General features: G+C 40.4%; 1 protein-coding gene across 2 annotated transcripts in view; it reads right to left on the bottom strand.

The window, feature by feature from the left end:
• LOC133623679 (prospero homeobox protein 1-like) overlaps positions 1-18,982 on the bottom strand; it is a 150,935-nt gene that overhangs the window by 48,153 nt on the left and 83,800 nt on the right. For both annotated transcript variants that reach the window (XM_072916291.1, XM_061986966.2), the window contains exon 4: positions 17,289-17,483. In XM_072916291.1, the coding sequence (XP_072772392.1) occupies positions 17,289-17,483 (195 nt within the window). The remainder of the gene's footprint in view (positions 1-17,288; positions 17,484-18,982) is intronic.

The raw sequence follows: 18,982 nt of genomic DNA, 5'->3' as shown, positions 1-18,982 counted from the left end.
TAAAGAGAGGAACCACCACCCCGGTCTGCCAAGGGATTTATGGATGAGGAATAATTTCAGAAAGTGAGCTTTAAATGTTTATTTTGTGTGTTGTGTGACATTAACGTTCGAGCAACGTTGAGTTATTGATGTTGCTATTGCTCTGCACTAATTTGAGTGTTACTATGTTTGCACATTTGCACATTACATTTTGGGGGTGAACAGAGTTGTTAGAACGCTGGTTTGTAATATATTATTAAAGTTTGACTGACCTATCTGACTGTTTTTTTTGACATTCCCTTTAGCGCAGCGTAGGCGCGGCTTATAACCCGGGGCGGCTTATAGGTGAACAAAGTTTTGAAATATGCCATTCATTGAAGGTGCGGCTAATAACCCGGGGCGGCTTATAGTGCGGAAAATACGGTACACGCCTGCAAATCAGTCTGACTTCCGCTGTTGGCGTATCCGTAATACGCCGATAGGGAGAAGTTTTTATTTACACGATGAGTCGGGTGTGTCTCGACCTCCGCCGAACCCCTGAGTTTGATGGAACCCCTAGGGTTCCATCGAACCCAGGTTAAGAACCACTGGCGTAAACAGAGCCATGTCCCCATTAAGTAAGCATTGACAGAACACACACACACACACACACACACACACACACACACACACACACACACACACACACACACACACAGAGAGGAGGGGAAGAAAGAAAAGGACGCGAAGCGAGAGTTTTGCACTCACATGAAAGCGCATGCCTGCTCAAAGTCAAGGCTTTTTCCGGCAGGGTTCGGGGACTTTGATGGCGGCGGACGGAGCGAGTGAGAAAAGCGGAGAAGAAAGGGAAGAAGAGAGCGGTTCCGAAAAAAGAGGAGGGGAGGGGCAAGTAGGTAATTAACGGCGAGCTCTTTTAATTACCAGCTAGTGTTCATTGTGCCAGAAGGAATGTGACAATTATGCCATTAAAACTTCCTAATAGGAGGTGGGAGGTGGTGGGGGGGGGGGGGGGGTCATAACGGAAGACATGCAAGAGGAGGATGAAAGAATGAAAGGAGAGAGGCGACGGAAGGAAAAGAGGGAGGGATATGAAAGGAAAAGAGGAAACAATCGCGACAAAAGAGGAGCTGGGAGGGAAGATGGGGAGCGTATTAGGCCAACACAGTGACAGAGCAGATTAGCATCAAACAAGAAAGGCCATGGACGTGTGTGTGTGTGTGTGTGTGTGTGTGTGTGTGTGTGTGTGTGTGTGTGTGTGTGTGTGTGTGTGTGTGTCACTGAAACAGAGGACATATTCATTCCAAAGACGCCACCAAGGTGGACGGAACTTTGATGATGCAGAATCTGGCAAATGGAAACTTCAGTGTGTGTGTGTGTGTGTGTGTGCGTGTGTGTGTGTGTGTGTGTGTGTGTGCAGAATCTGCGTAGGCTCCTGTTTCAAGTGCTGGTGCAGGCAGGTACAGGGGAGGAACAGGAGGAGGAGGAGGAGGAGGAGGAGGAGAAAGGGGAGAGATCCACAGAAAAAGGCCTTGGGGGCATCCTGATCCACACATCACCTCCACCATCTCCACATTTCCTCTGTGACTCACTCACACACACACACACACACACACACCAAACACACACACTTACGAGTATAAGACGGTAAATCCTAACAAACTTGCACATATATAACACACAGGAGTCCCACACAAAAAACAAGTGAAAAACCACACACAACCCACGCAAACACCACACGGGCTACATGGTCTCTCTCAACAACAACACCCACGCACACAACAAAGAAAGGCCACACAAACATTAGAGCGTCTCCGTGTGCGCTACCACCAAGGCGGTTGGGCTTGTTTGGAGTTTGCAAATGGCCCTCGCGTCTAATCAGCTCCTGGATCTGTCAGACACACCTGCCCCACGCACAGAAAAAAATATGCAAAACGACAAAGCCGCCACCCTTTCTCGGCCAACAGAAGACTTTATTCACCTGTTCTTGCAAATGTTCACATTTATGTATGCAAATGCCGGCAGCCGCTCCTCCACCTTCCAAGCGGGCGACCGCTAGGAAGGCGCGATTTATTGACGGCCCAAGAGAGAAGGCAAGTGGTGCCAGGCAGGCAAGATGGACTGCCTCCTCTCCAGTGTTTTGCATTTTTAAACATGCGCATCCATCTGAGAACGTTATTAACGCGGGATGACACCTTGTTTACACTGACTTTGTTTAGGAGCCGGATTACAGACCATTACACAACTTGGGCAAAGTCTAGCACAATCCATTTTGAGACGTTCACACCAGTCCTCACATACACACAAGTTCAAACAATCTTTTCTAGTGTCAAACTGGAGCCATGTTTGATAATAAGCTACACATCCAAATGTCAACTTACAATAATTACAATGGTACCAGAGGGGCTACAATTCATTATAAATGTAGGTTATAAATCCATCTATAATTGTTATATTGTATATTATTCCATATTCTAAATGTATTCCAATTAATTATAATACATACATACATATATACACATATACATATTATATATACATACACATATATGTGTGTGTATATATGTTTAATGATGTGTGTGTACATTGGGCTTGTTTGGAGTTTGCAAATGTATACATGTTTATATATATATATATATATATATATATATACATACTGTATGTATGTATGTAAAACAAGTCAAATTTGCTGACTATGAACCCAAAAATACCTTAAAAAAAGTATATTCTCACTAATAACAAGTGCACTTTTCTTGGTAGAAAAAAGAGACCTTTTTGCTCAATATGTTGAAAAATATTCTTAAATTAAGTAAATGCAATCATTTACACCCTTAAAACAAGTAAAAGACTCTAACATAAAATCTGCTTAGTGAAAAGAATTATCTTATCAGACAGAAAATAAGCAAATATCACCCTTATTTGAGATATTTCATCTTACTTAGATTTCAGTTTTTGCAGTGCGCCTCAACCTATGACCTCCACAACTGAGCTCATAACACTCATAACTCAAATCAGCCCTGCCCATTGAATTTAATTCAAATTAATCCGTGCTTGACTCTACCAAAACACCACCATTTTAACACGTAACATGCCTTTTAAAAAGAAAAACAAATGTTTAGATACAATTTATTATTTGAAAAACATTATGATACCACAAACAACTATAGTATTTTTATGAAATAATGTAACAGCACCTTGGAGAAGATCCTTTTGTAGGCATCTTGTCGTTGGTTTAAAAGTAGGAACGAGGTCATCGTTGACATATTTGAGTGACATGCCGGAGAAGTCAGAGTTGACAACAAGCGACATGTTTATCTGTGTACTAACATAGTCCAGTTTGTTGAGGACTAGACAGAACAAACTGGAAAACATCAAAGACAGCATCAGCAGCTTCTCCATATTTTCCGTCAGTGCTGCGGTCAGGCTGACTTGCCAGTTGGCTAGTCAGTAGGACATTTTTTGTTTCCCTCATTCGGTCGTCTGCGTCTTCTTTTTCGAACTAACGTTCTCAGGTGGAGGACAGGATTGTGTCTATCTGTGACTGTGGGTTGTGGACAAAAACTACTAAAACCGGTGGCAGGGATGCTTATTAAGTATAGCTGAAAGCTGAGAGACAGTATGTTGAGGTACCACTTAGAGGGGATATATATATATATATATATATATATATATATATATATATATATATATATATATATACTGTATATACATATACATATATACTGTATATACATATACTGTATATACATACATACATTTATACATATATATACCATACCATGCCAACTTTATTTATAAAGCCCTTTAAAAACAACCACAGTTGAAGAACAATTAGAACATTAGTAGCCCTGTTATACTGCCTGATATTTTCCCATACCTTGTTCTGCGTAAAACTCACCAAAGCAAGCAAACAGCCGAGGAGAAGCAGAGGTGGGACTTCGGTTATGTTTATTTGTTTGAGGTACCACTTGGAAAAAATACAGTGTTTCTGACACTGAGAAAAAATTCGGACTTTTTGACACTTAGAAAAAAATCCAGACTTTTTGACAAAGAAAAAATCCAGACTTTTTGACACTTAGAAAAAAGTCTGGATTTTTTCTAAGTGTCAAAAAGTCTGGATTTTTTCTAAGTGTCAAAAACACGGTATTTTTTCTAAGTGTCAAAAAGTAGAAAAAATAGAAAAATAGAGACTTTTTGACACTTAGAAAAAATAGAGACTTTTTGACACTTAGAAAAAAATACCGTGTTTTTGACACTTTTTTTTTTCTTGTATGCGCACCACAACGCACACACAAACACTTTCCGACATCCATCTTGCGTCCTCCAAAGGCTTCCGAAAAGCTCTGGTTGGCAGAAAGTCCTGGTTCTGTATATACCAGGACTTATATAAGTCTTGACAAGCCGAATTTTCTTGTTTTATTGGCAGATAATTTTTGCTTAGTTCAAATAAAATACCCCTAATTTTTGTAATTTTTTTTTCTTGTTTTTGAACACTGACTTTTTGCAGTGTACTACAATAGTAATGTTGTCAACCCTTCGTCACGTCAGCCAAGATTGAAAAGCGTATTTTTTTTTTTTCCACATAAAAGGTCAATTTCCTTTTTCCACTCTGCCATCACTGGTTGTCTTTTTGTGGTGGTATCCCAAAAATTTTGCTGATTCGTAACCTCCCGAGTGTGTCGTCTCCGGTGGATTTTTGCAGCTATTCATTCCGGAATTTATAACCGACAAAATACACAAATGTCCACTGCAGAGGACGCTGATTCTCCGGAGGTTAAACACTGAACTCTGAGTATGTCTTCGTAATCATTCCACCTTTGAAGGTTTCATTTTCGAAGCAACAGCAATAATTGCTTTTCAACACAACAGGGAAGCAGAAGTGAGTCTCAAACTTCACACACGTAACCGACGTCCCACCTGCTTGCTCCCTTTGGTGTGTTTTACGCGGAACAAAGTACGGGAAGATACCAAACTATACAGGCAGTATAACAGGCCTACTAATTCCCCGACCCCCCCTACTTTTGTTATTCTGTGTGATGTCACCAGAGGTGGGTAGAGTAGCCAGAAATTGTACTCAAGTAAGAGTACTGTTACTTTAGAGATTTATTACTCAAGTAAAAGTAAGGAGTAGTCACCCAAATATTTACTTGAGTAAAAGTAAAAAGTATGTTGTGAAAAAGCTACTCAAGTACTGAGTAACTGATGAGTAACATATACACACACACACATATATATATATATATATATATATATATATATATATATATATATATATATATATATATATATATATATACACACATATATATATATATATATATATATACACATATATATATATACATACATTGATATATACAGTATATAATTTATATTTATTTATTTTGCCGTTTTTGTTTACATGTTAAAGGTGTTTTAATGAATATACATGCATGTTTAACACATATAGATTCCTTTCTTTCATGAAGACAAGAATATAAGTTGGTGTATTACCTGATTGTGATGACTTGCATTGATTGTAATCAGACAGTAGTGATGATAACGTCCACGTTTTCAAATAGAGGAGAAAAAAGGTTCCTCCTTTCTGTCTAATACCACATGAAAGTGGTTGGTTTTTGGCTTCTTATTTGTCCAGCTTCCATATTCGTTTTTATACACTTTACAAGAAATACATTGGCGGCAAACTCCGTAGCTTGCTAGCTTGTTTGTGCTGGCTTTCGGAGACTCTTATTTTGAAAGCGCAGGCGCGTTGGAGCGGCACTTTTATTGTGAAGACAGGAACTGTGCAGTCAGTCTTTAGGCTTTAGACGGGATGAACGGTTGAAATAAAAAAGGGTCTTTTTTCCTTCACACTTTTGATTGATTGGAACTTTTATTAGTAGATTGCACAGTACAGTACATATTCCGTACAATTGACCACTAAATGGTAACACCCGAATAAGTTTTTCAACTTGTTTAAGTCAGGTCATGTGACCGCCTGGCTCTGTTTGATTGGTCCAACGTCACCAGTGACTGCATCTGATTGGTGGAACGGAGTGAACGTCACCAGTGACTGTATTTGTTGAAACGCAGGCACTATGAAGGTCTGTCTGACAGACCAAAACAAACAAAGCGTGCATTAACAGATCGATAAAAATTAGTAGCGAGTAGCGAGCTGAATGTAGATAAAAGTAGCGGAGTAAAAGTAGCGTTTCTTCTCTATAAATATACTCAAGTAAAAGTAAAAGTACGTTGCATTAAAACTACTCTTAGAAGTACAATTTATCCCAAAAGTTACTCAAGTAGATGTAACGGAGTAAATGTAGCGCGTTGCTACCCACCTCTGGATGTCACCATATATATAAAAATGTGATGTTTGCTGAGAACCTGCGTCCTCTGCAGTGGACATTTGCACGGTGGCCGACATGCACAGAAAGTTCCAAAACACAAATCTCATGCAATACAGTGAAAACATAACTGATAAAAGTGAAAGTCCCAACGATAGTCACATGAAATGACCCTCTGCATTTCATTCTACCATGAATTGATTAAACGTGGACCCCGACGTGTTACCATTTAGTGGTCAATTGTACGAAATATGTACTGTACTGTGCAATCTACTAATAAAAGTTTCAATCAATCAATCAAACCCCATCCCCATGTTCACCCCCTGGGAGGTGAGGGGAGCAGTGAGCAGCAGCGGGAATCATTTTGGTGATTTAACCCCCAATTCCAACCCTCGATGCTGAGTGCCAAGCAGGGTCCCATTTTTTTTTATAGTCTTTGGGTTTGAACTCCCGACCTTCCAGTCTCAGGGCAGACACTCTAACCACAAGGCCACCGAGCAGGCCGCTATGTAATATTGTTTTAAAATAGTTTAATAAATTCATTAATTTTACCTTCTCACTCCGCCAACTTTCCGCTTCCTTCCCATTAGCCCGCTAACTATTTAAGGCTGAATTGGACAAAATTGCTGTGTCAAAAAGTCTGGATTTTTTTCAAAGTGTCAAAAAGTCTGGATTTTTTTCTAAGTGTCAAAAAGTCTGTATTTTTTCTAAGTGTCAAAAAGTCGGGATTTTTTCGAAGTGTCAAAAAGTCTGGATTTTTTTCCAAGTGTCAAAAAGTCTGGATTTTTTCTAAGTGTCAAAAACTCTGGATTTTTTTCCAAGTGTCAAAAAGTCTGGATTTTTTTATAAGTGTCAAAAACACGGTATTTTTTGTAAGTGTCAAAAAGTCAGGATTTTTTCTAAGTGTCAAAAAGTCTATTTTTTGTAAGTGTCAAAAAGTCTGTATTTTTTCCAAGTGTTAAAAAGTCTGTATTTTTTCTAAGTGTCAAAAAGTCTGTATTTTTTCTAAGTGTCAAAAAGTCTGGATTTTTTCTAAGTGTCAAAAAGTCTGTATTTTTTCTAAGTGTCAAAAACTCTGGATTTTTTCTAAGTGTCAAAAAGTCTGGATTTTTTCTAAGTGTCAAAAAGTCTGGATTTTTTCTAAGTGTCAAAAAGTCTGGATTTTTTCTAAGTGTCAAAAAGTCGGGATTTTTTCGAAGTGTCAAAAAGTCTGGATTTTTTCTAAGTGTCAAAAACTCTGGATTTTTTTCTAAGTGTCAAAAACTCTGGATTTTTTCTAAGTGTCAAAAAGTCTGGATTTTTTTCCAAGTGTCAAAAAGTCTGGATTTTTTTTATAAGTGTCAAAAACACGGTATTTTTTGTAAGTGTCAAAAAGTCTGGATTTTTTCTAAGTGTCAAAAAGTCTATTTTTTGTAAGTGTCAAAAAGTCTGTATTTTTTCCAAGTGTTAAAAAGTCTGTATTTTTTCTAAGTGTCAAAAACTCTGGATTTTTTCTAAGTGTCAAAAAGTCTGGATTTTTTCTAAGTGTCAAAAAGTCTGGATTTTTTTCCAAGTGTCAAAAAGTCTGGATTTTTTCTAAGTGTCAAAAACTCTGGATTTTTTCTAAGTGTCAAAAAGTCTGGATTTTTTCTAAGTGTCAAAAAGTCTATTTTTTGTAAGTGTCAAAAAGTCTGTATTATTTCCAAGTGTTAAAAAGTCTGTATTTTTTCTAAGTGTCAAAAAGTCGGGATTTTTTTCTAAGTGTCAAAAACTCTGGATTTTTTCTAAGTGTCAAAAAGTCTGTATTTTTTCTAAGTGTCAAAAAGTCTGTATTTTTTCCCAAGTGTTAAAAAGTCTGTATTTTTTCTAAGTGTCAAAAACTCAGGATTTTTTCTAAGTGTCAAAAAGTCTGTATTTTTTTCTAAGTGTCAAAAAGTCGGGATTTTTTCGAAGTGTCAAAAAGTCTGGATTTTTTTCTAAGTGTCAAAAAGTCTGGATTTTCTTCTAAGTGTCAAAAAGTCTGTATTTTTTATAAGTGTCAAAAAGTCTGTATTTTTTCTAAGTGTCAAAAACTCTGGATTTTTTCTAAGTGTCAAAAAGTCTGTATTTTTTCTAAGTGTCAAAAACTGGATTTTTTTCGAAGTGTCAAAAAGTCTGGATTTTTTCGAAGTGTCAAAAAGTCTGGATTTTTTTCTAAGTGTCAAAAAGTCTGTATTTTTTCTAAGTGTCAAAAACTCTGTATTTTTTCTAAGTGTCAAAAAGTCTGTATTTTTTTCTAAGTGTCAAAAAGTCTGTATTTTTTCCAAGTGTCAAAAAGTCTGTATTTTTTCTAAGTGTCAAAAAGTCTGGATTTTTTCTAAGTGTCAAAAAGTCTGGATTTTTTCTAAGTGTCAAAAAGTCTGGATTTTTTCTAAGTGTCAAAAAGTCTGGATTTTTTTCCAAGTGTCAAAAAGTCTGGATTTTTTTATAAGTGTCAAAAACACGGTATTTTTTGTAAGTGTCAAAAAGTCTATTTTTTGTAAATGTCAAAAAGTCTGTATTTTTTTTCTAAGTGTCAAAAAGTCTGTATTTTTTCTAAGTGTCAAAAAGTCTGGATAGTTTTCCCAAGTGTCAAAAAGTCTGGATTTTTTTATAAGTGTCAAAAACACGGTATTTTTTGTAAGTGTCAAAAAGTCTGGATTTTTTCTAAGTGTCAAAAAGTCTATTTTTTGTAAGTGTCAAAAAGTCTGTATTTTTTCCAAGTGTTAAAAAGTCTGTATTTTTTCTAAGTGTCAAAAAGTCTGGATTTTTTTCCAAGTGTCAAAAAGTCTGGATTTTTTTATAAGTGTCAAAAAGTCTGGATTTTTTTATAAGTGTCAAAAACACGGTATTTTTTGTAAGTGTCAAAAAGTCTATTTTTTGTAAGTGTCAAAAAGTCTGTATTTTTTCCAAGTGTCAAAAAGTCTGGATTTTTTTCAAAGTGTCAAAAAGTCTGTATTTTTTCCCAAGTGTTAAAAAGTCTGCATTTTTTCTAAGTGTCAAAAACTCTGGATTTTTTCTAAGTGTCAAAAAGTCTGTATTTTTTTCTAAGTGTTAAAAAGTCTGTATTTTTTCGAAGTGTCAAAAAGTCTGGATTTTTTTCCAAGTGTCAAAAAGTCTGGATTTTTTTTATAAGTGTCAAAAACACGGTATTTTTTGTAAGTGTCAAAAAGTCTGGATTTTTTCTAAGTGTCAAAAAGTCTGTATTTTTGTAAGTGTCAAAAAGTCTGTATTTTTTCCAAGTGTTAAAAAGTCTGTATTTTTTCCAAGTGTCAAAAAGTGTATTTTGTTGGACAATATCGGCAAAAAAGCCATTATCGGACATCTCTAATACATATATACACATTTATATACATATACATAATCATATTTACATATACATACATATATATATATATATATATTCATATACTGTTGTCAAAGTTAAAGCGAGTACACGTTTGACTGCTTTACTCACTTCTTTTTACACTTGCGTGCATGGCGACATTCAATTGAAACATTATCATGTTCCTCTAATGGACTTACGGGAGACCTGGTATATACAGGACCAGGACTTTCTGCCAACCAGAGCTTTTCGGAAGCCTTTGGAGGACGCGAGATGGATGTCGGAAAGTGTTTGTGTGTGCGTTGTGGTACGCGTACAAGAAAAAAAAAAAAAGAGAGCCCCCGGTGGACAAATAACACACAGAGAGAAACGGACGAGGGGGGGAAAGAGAAAGAAAGAGGAGTGCAGCACTTCAAGTGTGAGCGCTGCAAAAACTCCCACTGCTCACAAGGGCACTTCTATCCTGTACGTCATCTCTCTCTTCTTTCTCCCCTGACTCCCTCCCTCCCTCCCTCCCTCCCTCTTCTATGCTTTTTCTTTTGTCTCTCTCACCCTCCATACCCTATCTATCCATCTCCTGCTTTTCCCCTTCTCCCCCCATCCCTCCTCTCACTAAAACAGTAGGACGCTTAACCTTGATAACAGTGAAATTCCCCCCCTCAAAGTGACACACACACACACACACACACACACACACACACACACACACGGGGGGGAGAAATGCTTTGCCAGCACGCTCGGGCCGATCCAAGGGACGGCTGTACCCTTCGAGGTGAACAGGACACTGCTGGGAAATGCAGCAACAACAAAACACACACGGTCACTCTTGCGGAGACTCGCTGTAACAAATACACGTGCGAACCGCCCGCCAGCTCCTTCTTAAGATCAGCTGACACCGAGAAGGGGAAACGGCCTCCACACGAAGGTGGCAAAAAAAAGGAGAAGTGTGCACAATAAAAAAATACAAAAAAAAACCACCAAAAGGTGAAGTTACCTGCTGACAACTTACAGTAAACTGGAAGACACACACACACACACACACACGGAGTTAAATGAGGACGGGGAAGTCAAAAAGTCTCCAAACACACAAAGACAGTGAAACAAAGAGGAGGAAGAGGCTTCCACAAACAAGTCGGTCAAAATTGTTCTTCCTCATTTTCGTGAGACTTCGTACTCACGATACGCACCGGCAGTTTAAAAAAAAACAAAAAAAACACTGCAGTAATTAAAGGGGAACATTATCACAATTTCTGAAGGGTTAAAACCATTAAAAAATCAGTTCCCAGTGGCTTGTTTTATTTTTCGAAGTTTTTTTTTCAAAATTTTACCCATCACGCAATATCCCTAAAAAAAAGCTTCAAAGTGCCTGATTTTAAACATCGTTATATACCATACTTGCCAACCTTGAGACCTCCAATTTCGGGAGGTGGGTGCGGGGGGCGTGGTTGGGGCGGGGGCGTGGTTGGGGGCGTGGTTAAGAGGGGAGGAGTATATTTACAGCTAGAATTCACCAAGTCAAGTATTTCATATATATATATAAGAAATAATTGACTTTCAGTGAATTCTAGCTATAAAAGAAATACTTGAATTTCAGTGTTCATTTATTTACACATATACACACACATAACACTCATCTACTCATTGTTGAGTTAAGGGTTGAATTGTCCATCCTTGTTCTATTCTCTGTCACTATCTTTCTAACCATGCTGAACACCCTCTCTGATGATGCATTGCTGTGTCGCACGCACAATAGTGCTTTCATCGAATGCAGTAGATGGCAGTATTGTCCTGTTTAAGAGTGTCACAACATTGCTGTTTACGGCAGACGGACTGCTTTACTGTAGACGTTCTTTATATTGTGGGAAAGCGGACTCAGGTCCGCATGGAGCTGGAGGCCAGCTCCGCCTGAATTTCGGGAGATTTTCGGGAGAAAATTTGTCCTGGGAGGTTTTCGGGAGAGGCGCTGAATTTCGGGAGTCTCCCGGAAAATCCGGGAGGGTTGGCAAGTATGTTATATACACCCGTCCATTTTCCTGTGACGTCACATAGTGATGCCAACACAAACAAACATGGCGGAAAGAACAGCAAGCTATAGCGACATTAGCTTGGATTCAGACTCGGATTTCAGCGGCTTTCAACAGATTACGCATGTATTGAAACGGATGGTTGTAGTGTGGAGGCAGGTAGCGAAAACCAAATTGAAGAAGAAACTGAAGCTATTGAGCCATATCGGTTTGAACCGTATGCAAGCGAAACCGACGAAAACGACACGACGGGAGAAAGCGAGGACGAATTCGCCGATCGCCTTCTAACCAACGATTGGTATGTGTTTGTTTGGCATTAAAGGAAACTAACAACTATGAACTAGGTTTACAGCATATGAAATACATTTGGCAACAACATGCACTTTGAGAGTGCAGACAGCCCAATTTTCATCAATTAATATATTCTGTAGACATACCCTCATCCGTTATCTTTTCCTGAAAGCTGATCTGTCCAGTTTTGGAGTTGATGTCAGCAGGCCAGGGAAGCTAGGGTCGATATTCTTCTCTTGATCATCTTCGGTGGCATAAGGGACGGTGTGAGCCAAGACATCCAGGGGGTTTAGCTCGCTCGTCTGCGGGAACAAACTGCCGCCATTGCTTGCCGTGCTACCGAGGTCCTCCATCCATCCATCCATCTTCTTCCGCTTATCCGAGGTCGGGTCGCGGGGGCAGCAGCCTAAGCAGGGAGGCCCAGACTTTCCTCTCCCCAGCCACTTCGTCCAGCTCCTCCCGGGGGATCCCGAGGCGTTCCCAGGCCAGCCGGGAGACATAGTCTTCCCAACGTGTCCTGGGTCTTCCCCGTGGCCTACTACCGGTTGGACGTGCCCTAAACACCTCCCTAGGAAGGCGTTCGGGTGGCATCCTGACCAGATGCCCGAACCACCTCATCTGGCTCCTCTCCATGTGGAGGAGCAGCAGCTTTACTTTGAGGTCCCCCCGGATGACAGAGCTTCTCACCCTATCTCTAAGGGAGAGACCCGCCACCCGGCGGAGGAAACTCATTTGGGCCGCTTGTACCCGTGATCTTGTCCTTTCGGTCATAACCCAAAGCTCATGACCATAGGTGAGGATGGGAACGTAGGTCGACCGGTAAATTGAGAGCTTTGCCTTCCGGCTCAGCTCCTTCTTCACCACAACGGATCGATACAGCGTCCGCATTACTGAAGATGCCGCACCAATGCGCCACTCTTCCCCCACTCGTGAACAAGACTCCTAGGTACTTGAACTCCTCCACTTGGGGCAGGGTCTCCTCCCCAACCCGGAGATGGCACTCCACCCTTTTCCGGGCGAGAACCATGGACTCGGACTTGGAGGTGCTGATTCTCACCCCAGTCGCTTCACACTCGGCTGCGAACCGATACAGTGAGAGCTGAAGATCCTGGCCAGATGAAGCCATCAGGACCACATCATCCGCAAAAAGCAGAGACCTAATCCTGCAGCCACCAAACCAGATCCCCTCAACGCCTTGACTGCGCCTAGAAATTCTGTCCATAAAAGTTATGAACAGAATGGGTGACAAAGGGCAGCCTTGGCGGAGTCCAACCCTCACTGGAAACGTGTCCGACTAACTGCCGGCAATGCGGACCAAGCTCTGGCACTGATCATACAGGGAGCGGACCGCCACAATCAGACAGTCCGAAACCCCATACTCTCTGAGCACTCCCCACAGGACCTCCCGAGGGACACGGTCGAATGCCTTCTCCAAGTCGCCACCTCATCGCAGGTAAACAGACGACATTCACACTCACATTCACACACTAGGGCCAATATATTTATTACTTTTTATTATTAATTTAAATCAACTTAGATGTCCTTTTTTTACACTAATTGTCCTCATTCGGGCCGCATTAGGTAAAGTGGAGCTATCTTGGAGTGGGAGGCTTGGATGTCTTGCATACAATAGAATGATAAAATATTCATAATAAATTCTATAAAGACATTGTGACATCATTTAAAGGGGATACTGATAATGACCTTTTTCTGGTTGGGGCTTTCTAAAACAACAAAACAAAAGGTCAACAAATGGTCCCCCCAAAATCTATCCATTTTATACCGCTTGTCCCTTTTGGGGTCGCAGGGGGTGCTGGAGCCTATCCCCGCTGCATTCGGGCGGAAGGCGGGGTACACCCTGAACAAGTCGCCACCTCATCGCAGGTAAACAGACGACATTCACACACTAGGGCGGGGGTCGGCAACCCGTGGCTCTAGAGCCGCATGCGGCTCTTTAGCGCCGCCCTAGTGGCTCTCTGGAGCTTTTTCAAAAATGTATGAAAGATGGAAAAAGATGAGGGGAAAAAAATATGTATTTTTTGTGTTAACATGGTTTCTGTAGGAGGACAAACATGACACGAACCTCCCTAATTGTTATAAAGCACACTGTTTATATTAAACATGCTTCACTGATTCGAGTATTTGGCGAGCGCCGTTTTGTCCTACTAATTTTGGCGGTCCTTGAACTCACCGTAGTTTGTTTACATGTATAACTTTCTGCGACTTTCTAGGACGTGTTTTATGCCACTTCTTTTTCTGTCTCACTTTGTCCACCGAACCTTTAACGTTGTGTATGAATGCACAAAGGTGAGTTTTGTTGATGTTATTGACTTGTGTGGAGTGCTAATCAGACATATTTGGTCACTGCATGACTGCAAGCTAATCGATGCTAACATGCTATTTAGGCTAGCTATATGTACATATTGCATCATTATGCCTCATGTGTAGGTATATTTGAGGTCATTTAGTTTCCTTTAAGTCATCTTAATTTACTTTATATCTCATGACACACTATCTGTATGTAATATGGCTTTTAGTATTTTGCGGCTCCAGACAGATTTGTTTTTGTATTTTTGGTCCAATATGGCTCTTTCAACATTTTGGGTTGCCGACCCCTGACCTAGGGCCAATATATTTATTACTTTTTATTATTAATTTAAATCAACTTAGATGTCCTTTTATCCATTTTTTACACTAATTGTCCTCATTCGGGCCGCATTAGGTAAGCTGGAGCTATCTTAGAGTGGGAGGCATGGATGTCTTGCATACAAGAGAATGATCAAATATTCATATTAAATTCTATTAAGACATTGTGACATCATTTAAAGGAGATACGGCATCCGGATAATGACCTTTTTCTGGTTGAGGTTTTCTAAAAACGTGGTTTACAAAATTCCCCCCCAAAATCCATCCATTTTCTACCGCTTGTCCCTTTTGTGGTCGCAGGGGGCGCTGGAGCCTATCCCCGCCGCATTCGCGCGAAAGGCGGGGTACACCCTGGACAAGTCGCCACCTCATCGCAGGTAAACAGACGACATTCACACTCACATTCACACACTAGATCAGGGGTCGGCAACCCAAAATGTTGAAAGAGCCATATTGGACCAAAAATACAAAAACAAATCTGTCTGGAGCCGCAAAAAATTAAAAGCCATATTACATACAGATAGTGTGTCATGAGATATAAATTGAATTGAGATGACTTAAAGGAAACTAAATGAGCTCAAATATAGCTACAAATGAGGCATTATGATGCAATATGTACATATAGCTAGCCTAAATAGCATGTTAGCATCGATTAGCTCGCAGTCATGCAGTGACCAAATATGTCTGATTAGCACTCCACACAAGTCAATAACATCAACAAAACTCACCTTTCATGCACAACCTTAAAAGTTTGGTGGACAAAATGAGACAGGAAAAGAAGTGGCATAAAACACGTCCGAGAAAGTCGGAGAAAGTTATACATGTAAACAAACTACGGTGAGTTCAAGGACCGGCAAAATTAGTAGGACAAAACGGCGCTCGCCAAATACTTGAGTCAGTGAAGCATGTTTAATATAAACAGTGTGATTTATAGCAATTAGGGAGGTTTGTGTCATGTTTGTCCTCCTACAGAAACCATATTAAAACAAAAAATATATTTTTTTCCCCCTCATCTTTTTCCATTTTTCATACATTTTTGAAAAAGCTCCAGAGAGCCACTAGGGCGGCGCTAAAGAGCCGCATGCGGCTCTAGAGCCGCGGGTTGCCGACCCCTGCACTAGGGCCAATATATTTATTACTTTTTATTATTAATTTAAATAAACTTAGATGTCCTTTTATCCATTTTTTACACTAATTGTCCTCATTCGGGCCGCATTAGGTAAAGTGGAGCTATCTTGGAGTGGGAGGCATGGATGTCTTGCATACAAAAGAATGATCAAATATTGATAATAAATTCTATTAAGACATCGTGATTTAAAGGAGATACGGCATCCGGATAATGATCTTTTTCCGGTTGAGGTTTTCTAAAAACGTGGTTTACAAAAGGCCTACCCAAAATATGTTTAATGAAATACTGTAACCTGTAAAATCGGCATCAATTTCCTAACCCTGTCACACACAGTTCATTGAAAGGCCTACTGAAATGCGATTTTCTTATTCAAACGGGGATAGCAGGTCCATTCTATGTGTCATACTTGATCATTTCGCGATATTGCCATATTTTTGCCTGAAAGGATTTAGTAGAGAACATCGACGATAAAGTTCGCAACTTTTGGTCGCTAAATAAAAAAGCCTTGCCTGTACCGGAAGTAGCAGACGAGTAGCGGGACATCACAGGTTGTGGAGCTCCTCACATCTGCACATTGTTTACAATCATGGCCACCAGCAGCGAGAGCGATTCGGACCGAGAAAGCGACGATTTCCCCATTAATTTGAGCGAGGATGAAAAGATTCGTGGATGAGGAAAGTGAGAGCGAAGGACTAGAGGGCAGATAGGGAAGTTGCTGTGAGAGGCGGGTGGGACCTGATATTCAGCTGGGAATGACTAAAACAGTAAATAAACACAAGACATATATATACTCTATTAGCCACAACACAACCAGGCTTATATTTAATATGCCACAAATTAATCCCGCATAACAAACACCTCCCCCCTCCCGCCAATACAACTCAAACACCTGCACAACACACTCAATCCCACAGCCCAAAGTACCGTTCACCTCCCCAAAGTTCATACAGCACATATATTTCCCCAAAGTTACCTACGTGACATGCACATAGCGGCACGCACGTACGGGCAAGCGATCAAATGTTTGGAAGCCGCAGCTGCATATGTACTCACGGTACCACGTCTGCGCATCCAACTCAAAGTCCTCCTGGTAAGAGTCTCTCTGTTCTCCACAGGCCAATGGTAAAGCTTGACTGTCATCTTTCGGGAATGTAAAACAATGAAACACCGGCTGTGTTTGTGTTGCTGCAGCCGCCCGCAATACACCGCTTCCCACCTACAGCTTTCTTCTTTGCTGTCTCCATTGTTCATTGAACAAATGGCAAAAGATTCACCAACACAAGATGTCCAGAATACTGTGGAATTTTGCGATGAAAACAGACGACTTAATAGCTGGCCACCATCCGTCCTCTACAATCCGTGACGTCACGCGCTGACGTCATCATACCGAGACGTTTTCAGCAGGATATTTCGCGCGAAATTTAAAAATGTCACTTTAGTAAGCTAACCCGGCCGTATTGGCATGTGTTGCAATGTTAAGATTTCATCATTGATATATAAACTATCAGACTGCGTGGGTTTCAGTAGGCCTTGAACTGGCTTACTCTCTGCTCAAAACGCGGCGGGTGTTTTACCTCAAAGTCGTTGGCCTTGTTGTAGTGCATGTTGAGGGCTCGGAAGAGCTCGCAGTCGCGGCTCACGCTCAGCTCCTCCACGCCCGCCACGCCGTCGTTGATGGACTGCCGGGCGAACTTCTCCATCTGGATGTAGTAAAACTCCCGGAAGTTGCTGAACCACTTGATGAGCTGGGAGGTGATGCAGCGGTTGAACTGGAAATGAGAGCGCAGGCGGGGAGAGAGGGTTAATGTTTGGAAAATCTACGGGATATTCGTGATATAGGGAATGGAACAAAGCAATGGGATGTATTTTAAAAAAAAATGCATGGATTTTCAATGGGAGACAGGTCCGGACTACAGGCAGGCCAGTCTCGTATCCGCACTCTTTTACTGTGAAGCCACGTTGATGTAACACGTGGCTTGGCATTGTCTTGCTGAAATAAGCAGGGGCGTCCATGGTAACGTTGCTTGGATGGCAACATATGTTGCTCCAAAACCTGTATGTACCTTTCAGCATTAATGGTGCCTTCACAGATGTGTAAGTTACCCATGTCTTGGGCACTAATACACCCCCATACCATCACACATGCTGGCTTTTCCACTTTGCGCCTATAACAATCCGGATGGTTCTTTTCCTCTTTGGTCCAGAGGACACGACGGTCCACAGTTTCCAAAAACAATTTGAAATGTGGACTCGTCAGACCACAGAACACTTTTCCACTTTGCATCAGTCCATCTTAGATGAGCTCAGGCCCAGCGAAGACGACGGCGTTTCTGGGTGTTGTTGATAAACGGTTTTCGCCTTGCATAGGAGAGTTTTAACTTGCACTTACAGATGTAGCGACCGACTGTAGTTACTGACAGTGGGTTTCTGAAGTGTTCCTGAGCTCATGTGGTGATATCCTTTACACACTGATGTCGCTTGTTGATGCAGTACAGCCTGAGGGATGGAAGGTCACGGGCTTAGCTGCTTACGTGCAGTGATTTTTCCAGATTCTCTGAACCCTTTGATGATATTACGGACCGTAGATGGTGAAATCCCTAAATTCCTTGCAATAGCTGGTCGAGAAAGGTTTTTCTTAAACTGTTCAACAATTTGCTCACACATTTGTCGCCAGATCCTTGTTTGTGAATGACTGAGCATTTCATGGAATCTACTTTTATACCCAATCATGGCACCCACCAGTTCCCAGTTTGCCTGTTCACCTGTGGGATGTTCCAAATAAGTGTTTGATGAGCATTCCTCAACTTTATCAGTATTTATTGCCACCTTTCCCAACTTCTTTGTCACGTTGTTGCTGGCATCAAATTCTAAAGTTAATGATTATTTGCAAAAAAAAAAAATGTTTATCAGTTTGAACATCAAATATGTTGTCTTTGTAGCATATTCAATTGAATATGGGTTGAAAAGGATTTACAAATCATTGTATTCCGTTTATATTTACATCTAACACAATTTCCCAACTCATATGGAAACGGGGTTTGTATAAACAAAATTACATTTTCAAAATAAGCCTTTGAGGACTGTTTTTTTGGCATCATTATTGTTTTCAACCATATAACTTCAGTTAAAAAATACTGAATAAATGTTTTAAAGAAAGTAATACTAAGTGAATATCTGTTTTTGGCCTTAAAAATAAACCTTTTACCGAGCACTATAATTAAATTGACTAAATCATGACTGTCAATAAACTCTCCTAAAATAACAGAAA

This window comes from Nerophis lumbriciformis, linkage group LG26, assembly GCF_033978685.3.
Source record: "Nerophis lumbriciformis linkage group LG26, RoL_Nlum_v2.1, whole genome shotgun sequence".
In the NCBI taxonomy this organism is placed as follows: domain Eukaryota; kingdom Metazoa; phylum Chordata; class Actinopteri; order Syngnathiformes; family Syngnathidae; genus Nerophis; species Nerophis lumbriciformis.
Note: the sequence above shows the minus strand (reverse complement) of the source record. Positions and strands in the feature narration are given on the sequence as shown.